The following is a 16,790-nucleotide window of genomic DNA, read 5'->3' on the forward strand; positions in this document are numbered from 1 at the left end:
ATTTGAAATCATTCTTGAAGACATTTTCAAAGGCACAGTGAGGCAAGCGCCCTCTGGTGGAGCTGCAGTACAATGTCAGTGTCTCCTTTGTCTTTGCTGTTGCACAATCACATAAAACACCTCTGAAATCTGTACTGGCCACACAGAATGTACTCATCTATGAAGGGAATGTTTCTAGTTTACATTCATCATTTATGTCACATTATTCTGTAAATCTAAATATACTTTACAATGTTTTAGGGGTGGGTGATATATGGTCTACCTGATAATAATAGCTGTTATGAAGCAAGGAAAAAAACAGCAGTCAAAATACAGCTAAAGGAAAACTCTGATATTTTGCATTTTATCAGAAACATACTCATAATAGTGTTGATTTTTGGAGTTTCAAGTATTGCACAAATGTGACGGATGTAAGTGCATAAATATCACTTTCTTTTTATTGGCCTTTTTACTGTCCTAAACCAAAGAAGGACAAAAAATTGCATAAAATTATATTAAATTATAGGTGCACTATCTGCCACCTGATTGTCTCCATGGAAATGCTATAGTTATCCTGAGATATTTCATAGTATGGCATTAAACATACCTTGAATTCATTATATTACAGGAGGTTTTATTGCTTAAAAATATCTTGAAAAACATGCATTTTTACTGTGAGTGGGCTTGCCTCTCCACAGATCTGACCTTGGCTTGGTGGTGATAGATAAGGCCATACTGTGGAATATTCCAGTCAAAGCAGTAACAACTCCACAGCGTCAAGTAGATGGCAGAAAGTTACACAGTGCATCTTTAAGCAAACACTAAAGCACCAGAGCGGTCCTTGTCCCACAGTTTGAGAAGCGCTGCTGTTGTGTCGAGTAGAACATATATCACTCCCTTCAACTTTTCACACTGTATATTTGACTTCACATACTGTACTGTAAACCAAGCACACAGCTCGTCTATGACGCTTCAGAGAATGTATACGCTTGCATGCCTTTGCACCTCCACCTCTCCCTCTACTCCCCCCACCTCTCATCTCAAGTCTCCACCCAAACCCACTGTAGCATGTTACGCACTGTAGCATCCCGGGTCTCACAGTGAAGTGAACCATAGGATTATCAAACATGTTTTTACATACTGGGGTAAACCACAGTTAAACAGTGACAGTTATTAAGGGTGCGTTGTTCACACTTGTCCTGGTTTAGTCCTGTTCCAGTCCTGGACTAGTGCAGGTTTAGTTCTAGGTTTAGTCCTAGTTTTGATGTGGCATGTGTGAACTCTAGTTTTACCAAGACAGATCCTCAGGTGTTCTCCATCAAACTCACTGGGCATTTCATGTAAACAAGAAAAAATGTACTGCAACTAGGCCTGTCCAGATAACACATTTTAAATATACCGCAGAAGAAAATAATAAAGCAAATATAATATAATATAATATTGGAGAACACTATATGCTAATTGTACTGTAACGAGAGGTGTGGACTTGAAAGTTGTGACTTGGACTCGAGGAGGCTTGAGTCACTGTTATGATGACCTGAGACCTGACTTGATCAAATAGACTAAGACTTGGGACTTCACTAGGACTTGCTTGTCTTTGACTTTAGACTTGCAAAATGAGGACTTGGTCACACCTCTGATTGTAACCTTAAAGCATGTCTAAAACTAGAAAACTATTATGGTTATCTAAATTAACAAAACATAAAATAATAAAAATAATAAATACATAGCACAATACAACTAAAAGATCACTATCAGTATTAATTAGTATTCAGGGTTAATTATTAAGCTCATAATGCACAGGAAACGTAGTGAAATGTTCACACTAGTGGAATTAAATGTGCACACGATAAACACCCCCAAAATTCAGTCATTTTGAACAGTATAGTAATTATTGTGACAGGCCTAGCTGCGCCCTCTAGTGGTGGTCTTTCACAGGACTTCAGCAGTAGCACACACATCAGCTCGCCCCTGCTCCATAAATGCATTATGAAGAATGAAGTTGGTCTGTTATTGACACTATATGAATGAAACAGTGAGGAGAGACTGGTTAACTGCTCCCATGTCACAGGAATCTCTATTTAGTGTTGAATATATTTTGAAAAAAAAGCATGATTTAAAAAAAATGAAAAAATCTATGCAAGTGTTGCATGAAACCTGGTTGTTTCTTTTTCCAGTTAAGTATTTTAGTAATGCATTGATCCTGATTCTCCATGTTGTCTTGTAGTGATAGTCTTGTCTTTGGGGCTATTCACTCTAAACTATTACTAAAGACAGGTCGCATTATTTGACCAATTAACCTCAAGAACAGCTGGTTGTAGGGTGGACTGTAGGTTGGGTTCACAAGATGTCATTATGAACTTCTATAGTTTAAAGATGTACTATGTAACTCTGCTGGTGGAGGGTCTATTTCTTTGCCTGGAATGTTCCACAGTTTGGCATAAAACATATCTATCTAATATTTATTCAGTTCTGTGTTTTTGTTGCTAAAATACCTTAAAAATCATGTATTCTTAATGTGAGCACTCGGATCTCACACATCTGACCTGTAACTTGGAATGGAGACTGTGTTACCTGCTTGTCTCTATGTATTTATCTATACATTTAATGCCAGACTGTGGAACACAAACGTTCTAGTGCAGTTTTTAGATTGAGATATGCTGAATTTACTAGTTAAGATCTATAATTACAAGAGTATATTCACATGAAACAAAAAATAGCACAAATTTCAACTTCTTGTCTGGCAGCACATATTAATTAATGTAAAATGAGTAGATTATTATATTCATCTCCCATCAGGGGAAAAAAATTTAATAGGCCTGTACAATCCCAAAAGTATTGAACCACCTACGAAAAATCCGACTCAACATTTGTGGATAATTTGGTAACTTCTTTCAAAAACCATGAGTCTCCAGTAGTGATACAGGCTCTTACCCTCCCTCTTAAACTATGACATCAAATTCAAGAATGTGAACCCAACCTATTGAGCGACAGAAAATAGTCCCACCCTGATGAGGTCGGCACTCTTATCATTTATTATTGAGTAGATCCTTGAAGCCCCGCATGTCTTAGTTTAGTCAATGAGCTTATTTCACTATATTTGAGTAGACGTTTTTAAAAGTGGACCAATTTAGCAACTGGTAAAGCAGTTGAGGTTTTTCAATTTACGAAGCACAATTTTTACAACCGTTCTAGTTTAGTTTCATGTTTTATTCTTTATGCAATACTAAGCTGAACATTAAAAGACTTTAATAACGCCTTAGACCATCTGGACTTCCTTTGTGTGAGTTAGAAAAAAGAAATCTATTGCACTACTTTGTTTTGGGATGGTTGCTTTGTAATGCAATAACTGCACTAAACCTACATGTATCCACCGGACCACAGCGTGCTAGCGTGACCCGACACGCCTCTTCCCTCTATTTAGCAAAACAGATGGCAAATGTGTAAAAAATGAGACGTTTTATGCCTGACGCTGTATAGAATGCTTTCTATTTGAGAATAGATTTACACTGCTCAGTAAAATATGACAAAATAAATAACATTTTATGTACTTTTAATTGTTGGGTTTTTTGTGTTTATTATTCACCAGCAAAACACTTTTCACTTTTTAGTCAGTAATGTGTACATATGGAATAGTCAAGTTTTTTGTTTTTTTTATGTATTTACCAAATGAGCACAACAGTTTCACCCATTTTGAAGTCCTGTGCGGTTCCTCTAATACATTTCCCATTAATTTTCTCTATAAAAAAAATTCAATATTAAGGGTTTTAAAAGGAGGCTAAACAGCTATCTGTAAAAACATATTTGAAAACTAAAGTGAAGCTAAATGTTTTTATATGTTTGAGATTTATAAAGTTTCAAATATATATTGACAATGAAATGATGTGTCTTATGGTCATTAGTTACCACACAGCTGGTTAGCCTAAAGCGGAGTTCATCCTGGGGGGTGGTTAGATCTGTTGAGCTCCATATAGTACAAAAGATGTATCATTTTGTATTGGTCTCAAACAAACAAAAAAAATGACTCAAAATCATTACCACTTTTAAGCAACTTCACATTTTGAACATTGACAAAATAGTGTGTTTAAAAATGAAAAGTCTGCAATTTTAAGTCATTTACACAAAAAGGGCCGATGGGGCTCATACTCTTTAAAGAGCCACCACGCAACTTTTCTGGTGGAGGGTCAGCTCCATACTTGTCTCCATGGAGTTTATTGTTTTAGCTAGAATACTCCAAAGTATACCATTAAACCAAGTTACTGTTTAGATCTACAGAGAGGCAACCCCGCTAACAGTAACAATGCATATTTTTAGTGAATATTTTGACCAATAAAAATACCTGTCATTGAATAAATGTTAACTAGATATGCTTAATGCCATACTCTGAAACATTCCAAGCAAAGCAATACATCACCATATAGACAATCAGTTAATGGACCCCCTCACTAGTGAAGTTACATAGAGCACCTTTAAAGTCAAGCCCTGAACCAACACAATGATGTGGAAATGTATCCACATAAAAAATAAAAAAAACAGAAGGAGGTTATGCAAATATGGTCTCCTCTCGCCTCTTCTTCGTGAGAATGGTGCCTGGTTTGTGCTGGGCATCGGGGTGGTTGGCGAGCTCGGGGGGGCACGTGGAAACTGGACTCTCCAAAATGGCCTGTTTGAGATCGTAGAAAACTGCGGAATCTTCTTTGGTAAGGAACGTCATGGCAATGCCGCTCTTACCGGCACGACCGGTACGACCAATACGATGGATGTAATCTGTGAGAGAGTACACATAAGGAATTAGTGATCAGGAGCTGGAATATGGGCAGAGTTTTAAAGATTCATTAATTTATTTAATGATTTTACAATGGATATTTTATATTCCACAAATAACATTTTTATGGAGCAACAATGTGCGGCACAACCAGGCCAAGTTGCAGGTCAGATGTAAGGACTGATGACCTCACTCACAGTAAGAAAATACAGTATTTCAAGATAACTCTTTAAACTTAAAAAAAAAAATATGTAGGTAATTTCCCCAGCACCTGGTATTTGATTAATTGTTGTAAATAGCTTTATTTATTACTCAAACTGTCAAAGTCAAACATGGGGGATGAAATAAGTCAAAATTAGGACTATATTATAAAGATGACTTTGTGAATATTTGGCAAGATATTTTGGTGGAAAAACCTGTACATGAAGATGGAACACAAACTTTTGACATTAAATTATTATTACTAAAACAATGATTAAAAAATAATAAAGCTTCATGTAATATGGACTGTACATAGTAGAGTAATACTGTGTATTTAACATTATAATGTAAATCTAAAGTTGCGTCTCTCACCTTCTATGTTCTTGGCCATGTCGTAGTTGATGACCATTGACACGTCGTGGATGTCGATACCACGACCAGCGACATCTGTGGCCACCAGGATGTCTTTGGCTCCAGCTTTGAGGTTAGACAGAGCAAACTCTCTCTGCTCCTGGCCCTTTCCACCGTGCAATGTACACGCATTGTACTGGAACAGAAAAATATATTACTAGAATCTGAATTACTGTACAAGCCAGGGCTGTAACAACTATACAGACTCTAACATGCATATGAAAAGACAATTTCGGAACAAATACTGTGGCTTTATAAATAAAATTGTCAACTAATAATAAACAATTTCTGATTTTCATTATGATTTTCATCTGATTTATTGTTAAATATATACTCCATTTTGAGTAGACTGACCTTATTTAAACCTTTTTTGGTCAAAAATGTATCTAAAAGGTCTCAGTGTACAATAGAAATAATCATTTGACTAGTTGACTAATTGAAAAAAATGATCGCTGACTAGTCAGTTACTAGAATAATCGTTAGTTGCAGCCCTAAAGGCAAGTACTTCAAAGTGCTTTAAGGAAGAAGAAAGATGTTCTGTCTCACATCTTCAGGAAGACTGCTCCAGATTATAAATAAATAATAAATGAAATAAAAACTTGTAAAAGCTGTAGTGTCTTACCCCCATCTTCTCCAGAGATTTAGCCAACACATCGCAACCTTTCTTCTGATTGACGAAAATAATGATTGGAGGCTCGAAACCGTGAGACAAAACTTCCAACAATTTCTTCCTGTGAAGGTAAAAAGAGTTCATGGCATTAAAAATTGTGACAAAATGCAACATTTCTTCTAACTAAAAACCCAATGTCAAAAGTGTAACAGTACTAGCAATATGATAAATTACAGTCAGAGAATGGTCTGTGAATTTAGAGATTATATTGTAATTCCCATGTTTAATGCTGCCATTTAATAAAACTCATGTTGTACTTTCTCCAAGCAACTGCTCTATTGGTCAGCCTCTGTGTGAGTGACAGGAGGATTAAACCAATCACAGTGAAGTGTGAACTCTCAGAGGAAATGTATGGCTTTAATTCCCTCTTTTAAATTATTTAAAGCTATTAAGTGTAAAAAGAAATGGGAGAAAATTTTAATTATGATTTAGGCTCTTAGAAATTTATATTACCATAACATCGTTTTGCAATTTCACCCATTCCTTCACTAACAAATAGTAACATATAAAATCATACATTCTTTGGAAATGTATTCATAATGTACCTTTTCTCTCCCTCTCCCATAAGCAGGACCTTCTGTTCCACTCTCTCATGGGGTTTGCCTGCAGATCCAATGTAAACCACAGCAGGGCGCCGTAGATAACTTCGCGCTAACCTCTCCACAGCTGGAGGCATGGTGGCTGTGAACATCACAGTCTGCAAGGACACAAGTATAATGATAAAAGCAGCCAAACAGACAAAATGTAGAGCAGAAGAGATGATGAATGTATAAATAAAACATGCTATATACAATTTATCTTATGACAAACCTCTAGCTAAAATATATAGTAAAATATTAGTGAAAGAAAGATGTGCAGTGTTAGAGCCTTAATAGAGCCTTTTTGCTCACATTTTGTCCATCTTTTTAAAAAATCAATTTGCAGGACATTGTCTAATATAGTTTAACCATATAATGTATTATGTTTAATTCTACTATTATACTACTACTTTGAAACAGAATTTATCACTTTATTTTTAGAAATTTAATTTTGTCTTCTTTTCATTACAAACTTAAATGAGGCAATTCCTTTTTGCACTATTTGTCTTAGAAGAAAACAAAAAGTTACCATTCACCAATCTTTTTGTTTGTTCTGTTACTATAAATGAGTTCTTATCAGATGTCTCTCCTCACAATAATTGCCATTGAGCACAAGTAAAAATATCTTTACCTGTCTGTATTTATGTTTCCCAGACTCAAAGTTGGCCATCATCTTCTCAGGGTCCTCAGCTTCGTCTGTGTCTGGTTTCTGATTGGTCACTGGGATATACTCTAGAATCTTCTGGACGTCGGGCTCAAAGCCCATGTCAATCATTCTGTCTGCCTCGTCAAGGACCACATATGTGCATCTGCTCAGGACTAGGTAACGGTTTTCCAAAACATCAATGAGACGACCAGGAGTAGCAATTACAATCTATGGAGAGACAGAAAAGAGTTAGTTCATAAGGTAGAAATATTCAGGTGGCTGCAGGTGTGGAGTTTTGGTTGACAGTATTCAGAAAGTGTGATTTTAGGTTTCTATTCAACTGGCAACCCAAATTACAGACGTGTGTGAGCCTCATACAGCTTTCTTATTGGATATTCATCTCGACAATGTAAACACATAAATTTCTATCACACATCTCACCTCACAGCCCATCCTGAGTTTGAAGCCCTGGTCCTCTCTAGAGATACCTCCAATAACGGCCACTGTCCGGATCCCCAGAGGTTTCCCAAACTTGATGGTCTCTTCTTCGATCTGCTGAGCCAACTCACGAGTGGGGGCCAGAATCACAGCATAAGGGCCCTGATCAGAGTCTTCAATCCTGCACACACAAATATGAACATGATTAATACATAGCCATTAACAGCATTTATATTAGTGAGTATTTAATGTTTTTACCTGTCGATTTTGGGCAGAGTCGTGATCCAGACAAGTAGAGGAATGAGGAACGCAGCAGTTTTACCACTGCCAGTCTCAGCCACACCGATGATGTCTCTGTTCTGGAGTCCAATGGGAATGGCCTGCCTCTGAATGGGTGTTGGATCCTGGATTTTATGAAAACAGGGGGAAAAAAATTATGAATTGTATCACTGAGAAATATAAGGCAGCATACTATAAATTTTATTCTGTCTTTTTATACTTTTAAGTGCATACGTTATCTTCTGTAAAAAAAAATTCCCTCAGCAATATGTCTTCACACTGACCTTGTATCCGCATTTGTCGATGACCTCCAAGATGTGAGCAGGCAGGGCGTACTCTTTCCATGTGCGAATGGGGTTGGGGATCTTGCCTCCTTTGGTGGTGATGCTGTAGTCTTCTCGGAAGATTCTCCAGTCTCTGTCTGTCATTTCATCAAGTTTCTTCTGAGACCAGTGTCTGTCGTCCCAGCGCTGCTTGGCCTCCTTCTTACGCATCTTCTTCAACCTTGTCCTGAAAAAATATACCAAAATTTAGTGTGAGGTTTTGAAAATAATGTTTACAAAGATATATTCTGACTGAAACCATTTTCTTGAATACCATAATTACAATTACTTACACTGCTAGTTTTGCCCTCGATATTTAGTTACTATATACAGTCTATTCTACCAGCTTTTACTAGTATTATCTATTGTTTTATGCTCCACCATGCTGTCAAAGCACTTTGTAGTTTGTGAATTTCACTGACAGTTCACTGACAGTGACAATAAAACTTATTTCTGATTCTGCTTTTGTCACTGCCATTTCCTGTAAAAGTATTTTAAAATATATTATTATAATTTGACATGAAATAATTATCCATGCAACGACCACAACCAACCCAAATCAAAATAAATTACTTCTGTTTTTACAAATAATTTGGAGTAAAACATTAGTTCTGAATCAAATTTGAATCTCAAGAACCAAGATGAAATGGTCTGTAACAGCAATGTTCACACCATATGCACATAGTTTCAAAGTGATGAAAAATGAGCACTGTGGCCATAGAAATAAACAATTCCAGACTTACTCCTCTTGCTCTTTCTCTTCTGTTGTGCGTCTCTTTTCCATCAAATCACCATAGAAACGTGACTGCTCTCTCTTCTGTTGCTTCAAGTCGATGCCAGCGATGAATCCTCGTCCATACAACTGAACCTGATGCTTTTCTTTGTAACTAAAATGAATACATAATCATAAATATTAGCTAGTTTTGCCTCATGTTAGTTCTCCTACAGTGTCGGCCTATTGACTTACATTGGATTGTAATCTACAGAAGTGTCCTCAGAAGCATCCCATTCAAACACAAACTTTCTATCATTTAAGTGGCGAGTTCTTCTACGTTTTTTCATTCCGCCGAGGTAACGTTCCTGCAAAAAAAAAATAATAATAATAATAATAATAAATGGAGAATTACAATTAAGATTTACCAAATAATGCTGAAATATGAACTGCTAAACTAATTCAAGAATCACATGCATTTCAGAAGATGTTTGTTGAGGTAGCAGATTTTATATACATATGAGTCTATGTGTAATATATGTGATCCATCTCCATCCCATTGTAATTAATTCATAAATAATCTTACCTTAATGGCCACTAGTTCTTTGCCTTTGTCCTTTTCTTCTCTGAGCTTCTGTCGTCCGTCATCTTCTTCATTTCCGTTATTTTCTCGCTCCATGCGCTCTCTCCTTTCTCGTCTCTCTCTCTCCTGAGGATCCTCTGTTACATACATTGTTCTGGTTTATAATATTGTAATGATAATATTGTTTTATACTATCAGAGTTAAACTACAATACACACCCAGCATTTTCCGTCCCATATCCTGAAAAACCCTTCTCTTCTTTCTTTCCTCATCAATCATCCTTTTTCTTTCTTCCGTCTGTTGCTCCCGACGTTTTATCGCCTCAGCCTCTCGCTCGGCTTTAGACAAGAACTTGGGCTGTACAAGAGGAAAATTATATTTGGTAAATAATTACAAAATAATAAAAAAAAAAAAAAGATCGATAGTGGACAAATTTACTTGTTATAGCTGCTCTCAGCAAAAACAAAAAGCAAAAAAGCATAGTCTAGACAGTAATAATGTGTAGGCTATCAAATATTTATATAATGTTAAAAATCAGGATCAGTATTGTGACAAAAAAGAACAATATATAAAATTTGTGTAATTAATAAATTCCCCTTTAAGCAGTACCTTAGATTCTGCTTCCTCTTCTGCCTTTTTCTTTGCCAGAAGCTCCTCTAAAGAAAGTGGTTGGACCTGAACAAAATAAGACAAATAATTCCAAATGACTCATTTTTACAAGTCAACTCATCTTAGATTTAACATTCCCCGTCAGTACCTTCTCTTTCTTCTTTGTATCCTCTTCTTCCTCCTCTGTCTTTATCTCTTTTTCCTTCTTAACTTTGGCATCTTTAGATCTAGGAGATGGACTTCTGCAAGGTAACACAAGGCTGTAAGAAAAACTCTTTGCAGAAGTACAAAAAGCCTTGTTTTCACTGGTTCGCTTTGGAGCAGATCAGAGTTGGCTGCACTGTCTAAAGTGACCTATACCGGCCCATTTGAGAGGAGGGTACTAGCTCCCAAAGGGGGCCCTCCAGTATCCAAAAAAACCCAGATATAAACATAAAATAATAATCTCTCGCCAAACACCAACTTGACCTTCTGATAAACCGCTGTATTTCCAGTTATCGCAAGTTTATATGTTGAGCGATATGCACACAAATGCAACAGCTGTTTCCTGTTTATTGATGCAAGGCACTCGCTTAAAATGTTCAAACATATTATACATATTGCACTGTAGAGATATATATATATATATATATATATATACATATATATATATACATATATATATGTATAATATATTTACAGTGCATTATGCATCTAAAACCCAATTGAGCCAAACCCAATGCCTAACATAAAGAGACAGTCAAATGTGGAGCAGTGAGATAAATGCACAAAAAGCTGACGTTGTATTTAGACAGGAATAGGCACATCATTATATTCCACAATCTGAAAAAATAACAACTGCAAACAAAACTCATACCTGGACTTTTTGCGATCTTTGTCTCGTCGATGGCCATCTCTGTCTTTACGACTTCTGTCTCTGTCCTTTTCTCTGTCACGATCCTTATCTCTGTCTTTGTCTTTTGCTCGCCGATCTCTGAAAGCGCAAATGTTTAAAGTTATTCTGTACAATTAAAAGAACTACTGACAGTGACTTCAAAAACAGAATAAGCTTTTATAACCTCTAGAACTGCAGATAGTAAAAATCACACTAAGAAATATTAAAATGTAAAGAATTGGGAAAAGATCACATAAGGCAAACAGATCACATTTTGAACATGTGCAGAGTAATGAATGCAATTGAAGAGGATGGTGTGGTTAGAAAAGCCAGTCAGGATGTTTAGAGGAAGACCAAAGTGGAGATTTGTGAAAGGCATGAAGGGGAGCAAAGATTCAGTAGATTTGCTGTTCTCCAAAGACAAGAGCCAAAACAAAATGAAGAGGAGTTCAGACTCACCTCTCTGCAGATTTGGACCTGTTTCGCTCACGTGAACGATGCCTCTTTCGTGACGGTGACCCTTTTCGGTCTCTGTCCCGATCTCTGGACCTACTGCGTTTCCTCTCCCGGTCCTTGGAGGCAGAGGATTCAGCCTCTTTTTTGTCACTGGAATCTGCTGCCATCTAAATAGAAAATAAACATGAAAATCTTGTCGTTTACCTTCAGCCTGTTGGTCTACAAAATAAACTTAAGAGATCATTTTATATAATTCAGATTAATTTTAGACAACAAGAAAAATAGAAGCAGCATTAAAAACATAGTAATTTCATCTTGTCGATACATACAATAATAATTGTCCATAAACAGTATTAAACCATTTAGTGCATGATTGGCGGCACAATATACATTTCACTGTTGTTTTGGTAAGTTTTAAACAAATAATTTGCAATAAATAAACAGGTGTTAAAAATACTGAAAAGTATTTGACTGTACACAGCGAGGTTATTACAAGATAATAGCAGACTCGTCAAATGAATGCAATGTGATGTTAGCTTTCAAGTTAGCAACGCGGTTAGCTTTCTAGTCAAATACAAAACCCTACAGTAATTTAAGACACATCAACGCATGCAACGTAAGATTTACAACCCACAAAACAAGTGTGAGACTATTAAAATTAGAAAAGCTAACGCTTACTCTCTTATCTCTGTTCAATAACTTTGTTGATGCGATGTGTTTACGATTCACAAAGATCCCATACTGTGGCAGCGCGCATGGACTTCTGGGACTTGTAGTATGTAGCGTCGTAAAGCCATAGATTTACGCATAAAGCTCTGAGTGAAAGCTTTTGTAAAACTTCATTTCCCGAAATGCCCTGCGGAGTGCGTTAGGACCTCACGGTTTGGTCTCAAGAGCGCCTAAATGCCTGTTTAAAATAAAATTCCTTGCTGCTTTGTACAACATTAAACACAAGGGGGCACAAGAGTGGCACTATTATAGCTCTATTAAAATATCAAGTGTAAGTTTTGAATCTTTTACATACACAATTGGCTAACTTTATGTGGTTACAACAAAGATTATGAAAAAATAGACTCAAATTAAATTATTTATTCCTCTACCAACCAGAAGGAAACCTGGTTTAAATACCACCCTGGAGCATTCTGCTATTGTGTCTCTGGGCAAGACACTTAGTTGCCTCAAATTGCAGAAAAAGAGAAACTTTGTTCAAAGTGGTGGGATAGACCCTGGAAAATTATTTAAATGTATTGATTTATTTACACCAAAAATATGATTATGTAAAGTGGTACACGTGATCCTCGACTTCCACCACATTGCCGTCTGTACCCTGTTTAATATTGCATAAGTACTTTAATCAACAAAACATGTAAAAGTAGCAGATCACAACATCTTATCAGTCTGTTGTGTTCCATTGAGGTGAGGCAGGCAAAATGACTACTGTTGATATACAGGGTATGGTATGTGTTGTATATAATGTATCTTTGAGGTATTTGGCTTTGCCTCTGTTCCCATCTGAGAGAGGGACACAATCATACATGTTTTCCTCTAAGAAAGACCCTACTGTATGAACTACATCCTCACAGACCAATAAGAAGAAGTCAGACAGGCCCAGTGCTGATTCTTATTCTGCACTTGTGTTTTATCCAGCGGGAGATCAAGAGAGATTTATGGGGCCCTTGTGAAGGTGAAACCATTCCAGCAACATCAAAGATGATGGTATAAAAAATACAAAAGAGGAGAGACACTGGAGAGAACATATTTATATTTCAACCCATGGAATGTTGACTGCATTTTAAGTGTTTGATTTATTCATACATTTAGAGAGATGTTTAATGCAATATTGTGAAAAATTCTAGGCAAAGCAATATCTCTATCTATCTAGTTACATCGAACACTAAAGCATATAATTGAATGTTGCTTCGTGAATTAAAAGCAAATATTTAGATAATAACAATGCCCTGGGGTTATAGAGCACTGTTAAAGATACTCAAGTTGGAGCACTTATTGGAATCTGAGGCTAGGAAATTCTGACTTTTAGTGGGACTTTCCTGGTTTTCCCTGTAAAAGCGCAAAACAAATCCACTGTTGTTACACATCACCTATAAATAAAAGTTAGGAATATTTAAAAAAGATTCCCAGTGAATCATGGGCATTACAGTAAAAGTGAAAGTAAACAGGAGTCTGTGAATACCTTCCGGTAAACAGGTTAATGATGGTTTTACTCACTGCTGAATGATGTAACTGTGGAATAACTTACCCAATGATGAGCAGAGACATAAGACCATTATTGAAATTATGCCATGTACTTATATATGAGCCAGGTGAATGAATAGTTTATTGATTGGAAACAGGGAGTTGAGTCAACAAATATTGTGCTTGAGCAAGATTTAATTTAAGATGAAAATAGAAGTGGTTACACATCCTCACCGGGAAAAAGTTAGTTACATCTTGTGAGTGAGTAAATTTTGTGACCGGATTTTCACAGAATGATATAATCAGAAAAGTGAAAAGCACGTTGTGATAAAACTACTCCTTATCTTAAGATGTCTTTCTCCATCTTGGCCTAACTTCAGCAGAGATTAAACAGAACAGAATGTTATATTTGATTGAATTCAGTGGAAGTGTCAAGATCCAAATATCTCAAAACGGTATTAGGCCTGATTACAATTTTAAAAACATTCAGAGTGATATTCTAGTCACATTCAAAGAGTTGATCAAAAAATGCTATCTTACTTCCTCATATTGATTCTTCATATTTTTTAAATTATATACTGTTGTGTCTTATTAGAAACAAATAAACCTTTCTTTTAATATCTATTTACGGAATATATCATAATTGAGATTTTAAAAAGTACTTCCTTGTAAGTCCACATGCTTTTACTGTCAGTGAATTAACTATATATAGGTGTCTGGAAACCAAGCCAAGTCTTTACTAATGTCCAGTCTAAACTCAGTGTTAACTAAAAATAAAGGTTTAAATCATGCAGGACTATAGGGCTTAATTTGTAATTAGGAAGATACAAGAAAGCCGATGTTTCAAATTTCTCAAATTCTTTCTGGATCCACCAAAATCATTCCCAGATCGTTTACCCTCAAAAATGAAGAAAAAGGGGGATGCATTCCACCAAACAGGTTATCAAATGAATCAAACCTTGGATTGAATAATATACCACACTAAAAACCTTGTTGCATTCCTAGTTCCTGCACTGGGAGCAGAGAGGTATGTGTTGGCAAACATAATGAACTGTTTAGTACACACAACACACATGACACACACTGACACACATTCATAAATCATCAGACATGTACAAAGCCATCCATGAAAGAGAGCACAAGATGTCACACTTAATCTTTTAACAATGGTACAAAATTCAAAGCAGGATTTGCATATGTTGCATGTTTAACCAAATAATCCTTATGTTTATTTAATGCTGCTTGCTGCAGGTTTGGCTACATGTCAATGCCACTGATGTTTAATATTAATGTGAATCCCTCCTGTGGGCTTGAGGCTCTGTTTGATCATGTTTGCACAATGGAATAAATAGAAAACATTGTATCTGAAAAAAATGCAGATTTTATTGGGTAATTTTTGTGTTGCTATTGTAATGTCTTTTTGATTGTTTTTAAGCATTCTGCTGTTCTGGTTGCTGAATGCAAGGTTTGTTATGGTCAAAAAATGAATTAAACAAAAACTTCAATAACAACTATTGTAAGATTTAGTAGAACATGGTAGGGTAAACACTTCATTTTATATTTATAGGATTGTAGAGGCCAGATGACCCTGTGCCACAAAGCCACTAGGTCGCAAATGTTATTGCTGATGTTTCAGACATGTATTTCCTAAAAATGAACTCAGTACTCAAAAAAGATGCACTTCAAATGACCTTTATTTCCATACATTCCTTTAACACGCTAAAAACACTATTTCTCCACACATACGCAACATCTGCTGCACTAATTACCTCACCTTTAATATGCCAGGTGAGGCCCAGGTGTGTCATGGAGCTTAGAGGATGGAGGTACATTTTGGCCACTATAAGTATATTGATCTATTGTTCTCTGTATTTGACCTGCCATCCAGCGCCCAGAAAGTCAAAATATAACATACAATATCTCCCTTGAGGCAATGGGTTGGTTTGCCTCTTTACAGTAGAAACAGTGCATGAAAGTGGGCCAGGAAATGTCCTCCTTTCAATATCCATGTGGGTATACCTCAAGGTCCTATATTGGGACCTTTGCTGTTCTTTATTTGCTGTTTCTTTATAAACTACTTACATTGGTTCAAGCTAGGTGTCTGCTGCTAACTCTACCTAGATAAGACAGTTTTACATAATGCAGCCGACTTAAGATGTAGAAAATGTACAGTTTATGAAACGTTATCCATGTTTTTGGGGTCATTTTGGGTACATAATGTTGGAGAAAGAATATGTTATACTGTACTCCCTTTCATTGATGCACGGAGGCCTTTTTGGTTAATAGTGTAACATAGGGTGTAGGATAGGCTCACAGAAGGGTAGTGATGTTCATTTGACACAGAGACTTGACTCCAGCTGAGCCTCATGTCTGTAGCTTCAGGAGCCTCGTGTCTGTCGGCTGTTTAGAGCTTGTTCTGTACATGTGGAAATGTGTGTCAGATCACTCATCATCAGTATCCAGGCAGGAGAGGTCCACTACAAACCCCTCCGGCTTTGTACCTCCACCCCTCTAACCCCTCTCACCCCCTCTCGCTTCTTCTCCTACCCGGTCTCCCTCTCACCCCCCTCTCTTTAGTCCTTCCACCTCATACCGCCTCTCCCTCTTTTCCTCTTCTTCTATCCTCTCTCTCATTCTAAACCCCCTCTCCTCTCTCTCTCTACTATCTCTCACCCCCTTCCTCATATTTCCACCTCTTCTCTCCCTCTTTCTGTCTCACCCACCTCTCTTTCTTCTCGCTTCTCTCTCAACTGCGTCTCTCCACCCCCTTTTCTTCACATCTCACCCCTCTTCTCTTTAGCTCTCTCCTCTGTCTCCCTTGCTCTCCTTCTCTCTTATCCCTATTGCTTCTTTCTTTCTCTTACTCCTATCTCCCTCCCTCTCTCCTCCTTCTGCCCTGTCCCCTCCCTCTCTCCCTCTCTCCTTCGCCCTCAAAGAAGTAGAGGTCTGATACGTGCATAGTTGTGTTGTTATGCAGCTCTCTGTGTGCCACGTCTGACAGTCTGATGATCTGCTTATGTGATAAATGAGGCACATGACACAGTGGATAACTCCCGAAATTTTTAAATGGCAC

The 16,790-nt window shown here is 36.9% G+C and overlaps 1 protein-coding gene across 1 annotated transcript; it reads right to left on the bottom strand.

The window, feature by feature from the left end:
- Nucleotides 1-3,518: 3,518 nt before the first annotated feature.
- Nucleotides 3,519-12,279, bottom strand: ddx23 (DEAD (Asp-Glu-Ala-Asp) box polypeptide 23). The gene is made up of 17 exons (XM_033969457.2): nucleotides 12,203-12,279; nucleotides 11,528-11,691; nucleotides 11,051-11,167; nucleotides 10,343-10,436; nucleotides 10,195-10,260; nucleotides 9,804-9,942; nucleotides 9,589-9,722; nucleotides 9,258-9,370; nucleotides 9,034-9,177; nucleotides 8,252-8,477; nucleotides 7,947-8,092; nucleotides 7,692-7,869; nucleotides 7,236-7,478; nucleotides 6,572-6,723; nucleotides 5,979-6,087; nucleotides 5,318-5,492; nucleotides 3,519-4,746 (listed from the first exon to the last, which is right to left on the bottom strand). The coding sequence occupies exons 2-17, from the start codon at nucleotides 11,689-11,691 to the stop codon at nucleotides 4,523-4,525; spliced, it is 2,424 nt and encodes an 807-aa protein (XP_033825348.1). The 5' UTR covers nucleotides 12,203-12,279; the 3' UTR covers nucleotides 3,519-4,522.
- Nucleotides 12,280-16,790: the final 4,511 nt, after the last annotated feature.

Source organism: Periophthalmus magnuspinnatus, chromosome 7 (assembly GCF_009829125.3).
Source record: "Periophthalmus magnuspinnatus isolate fPerMag1 chromosome 7, fPerMag1.2.pri, whole genome shotgun sequence".
Classification (NCBI taxonomy): Eukaryota; Metazoa; Chordata; class Actinopteri; order Gobiiformes; family Gobiidae; genus Periophthalmus; species Periophthalmus magnuspinnatus.

Coding starts and splice junctions, on each gene's coding strand:
- ddx23 (XM_033969457.2), bottom strand. CDS start 11,691: ATGGCAGCAGATTCCAGTGACAAAAAAGAGGCTGAATCCTCTGCCTCC. Junction 6,724..7,235: donor GGAAACATAAATACAGACAG/GTAAAGATATTT, acceptor GTGTCCTTGCAG/ACTGTGATGTTCACAGCCAC. Junction 4,747..5,317: donor CATGGCCAAGAACATAGAAG/GTGAGAGACGCA, acceptor ACTCTCTCACAG/ATTACATCCATCGTATTGGT.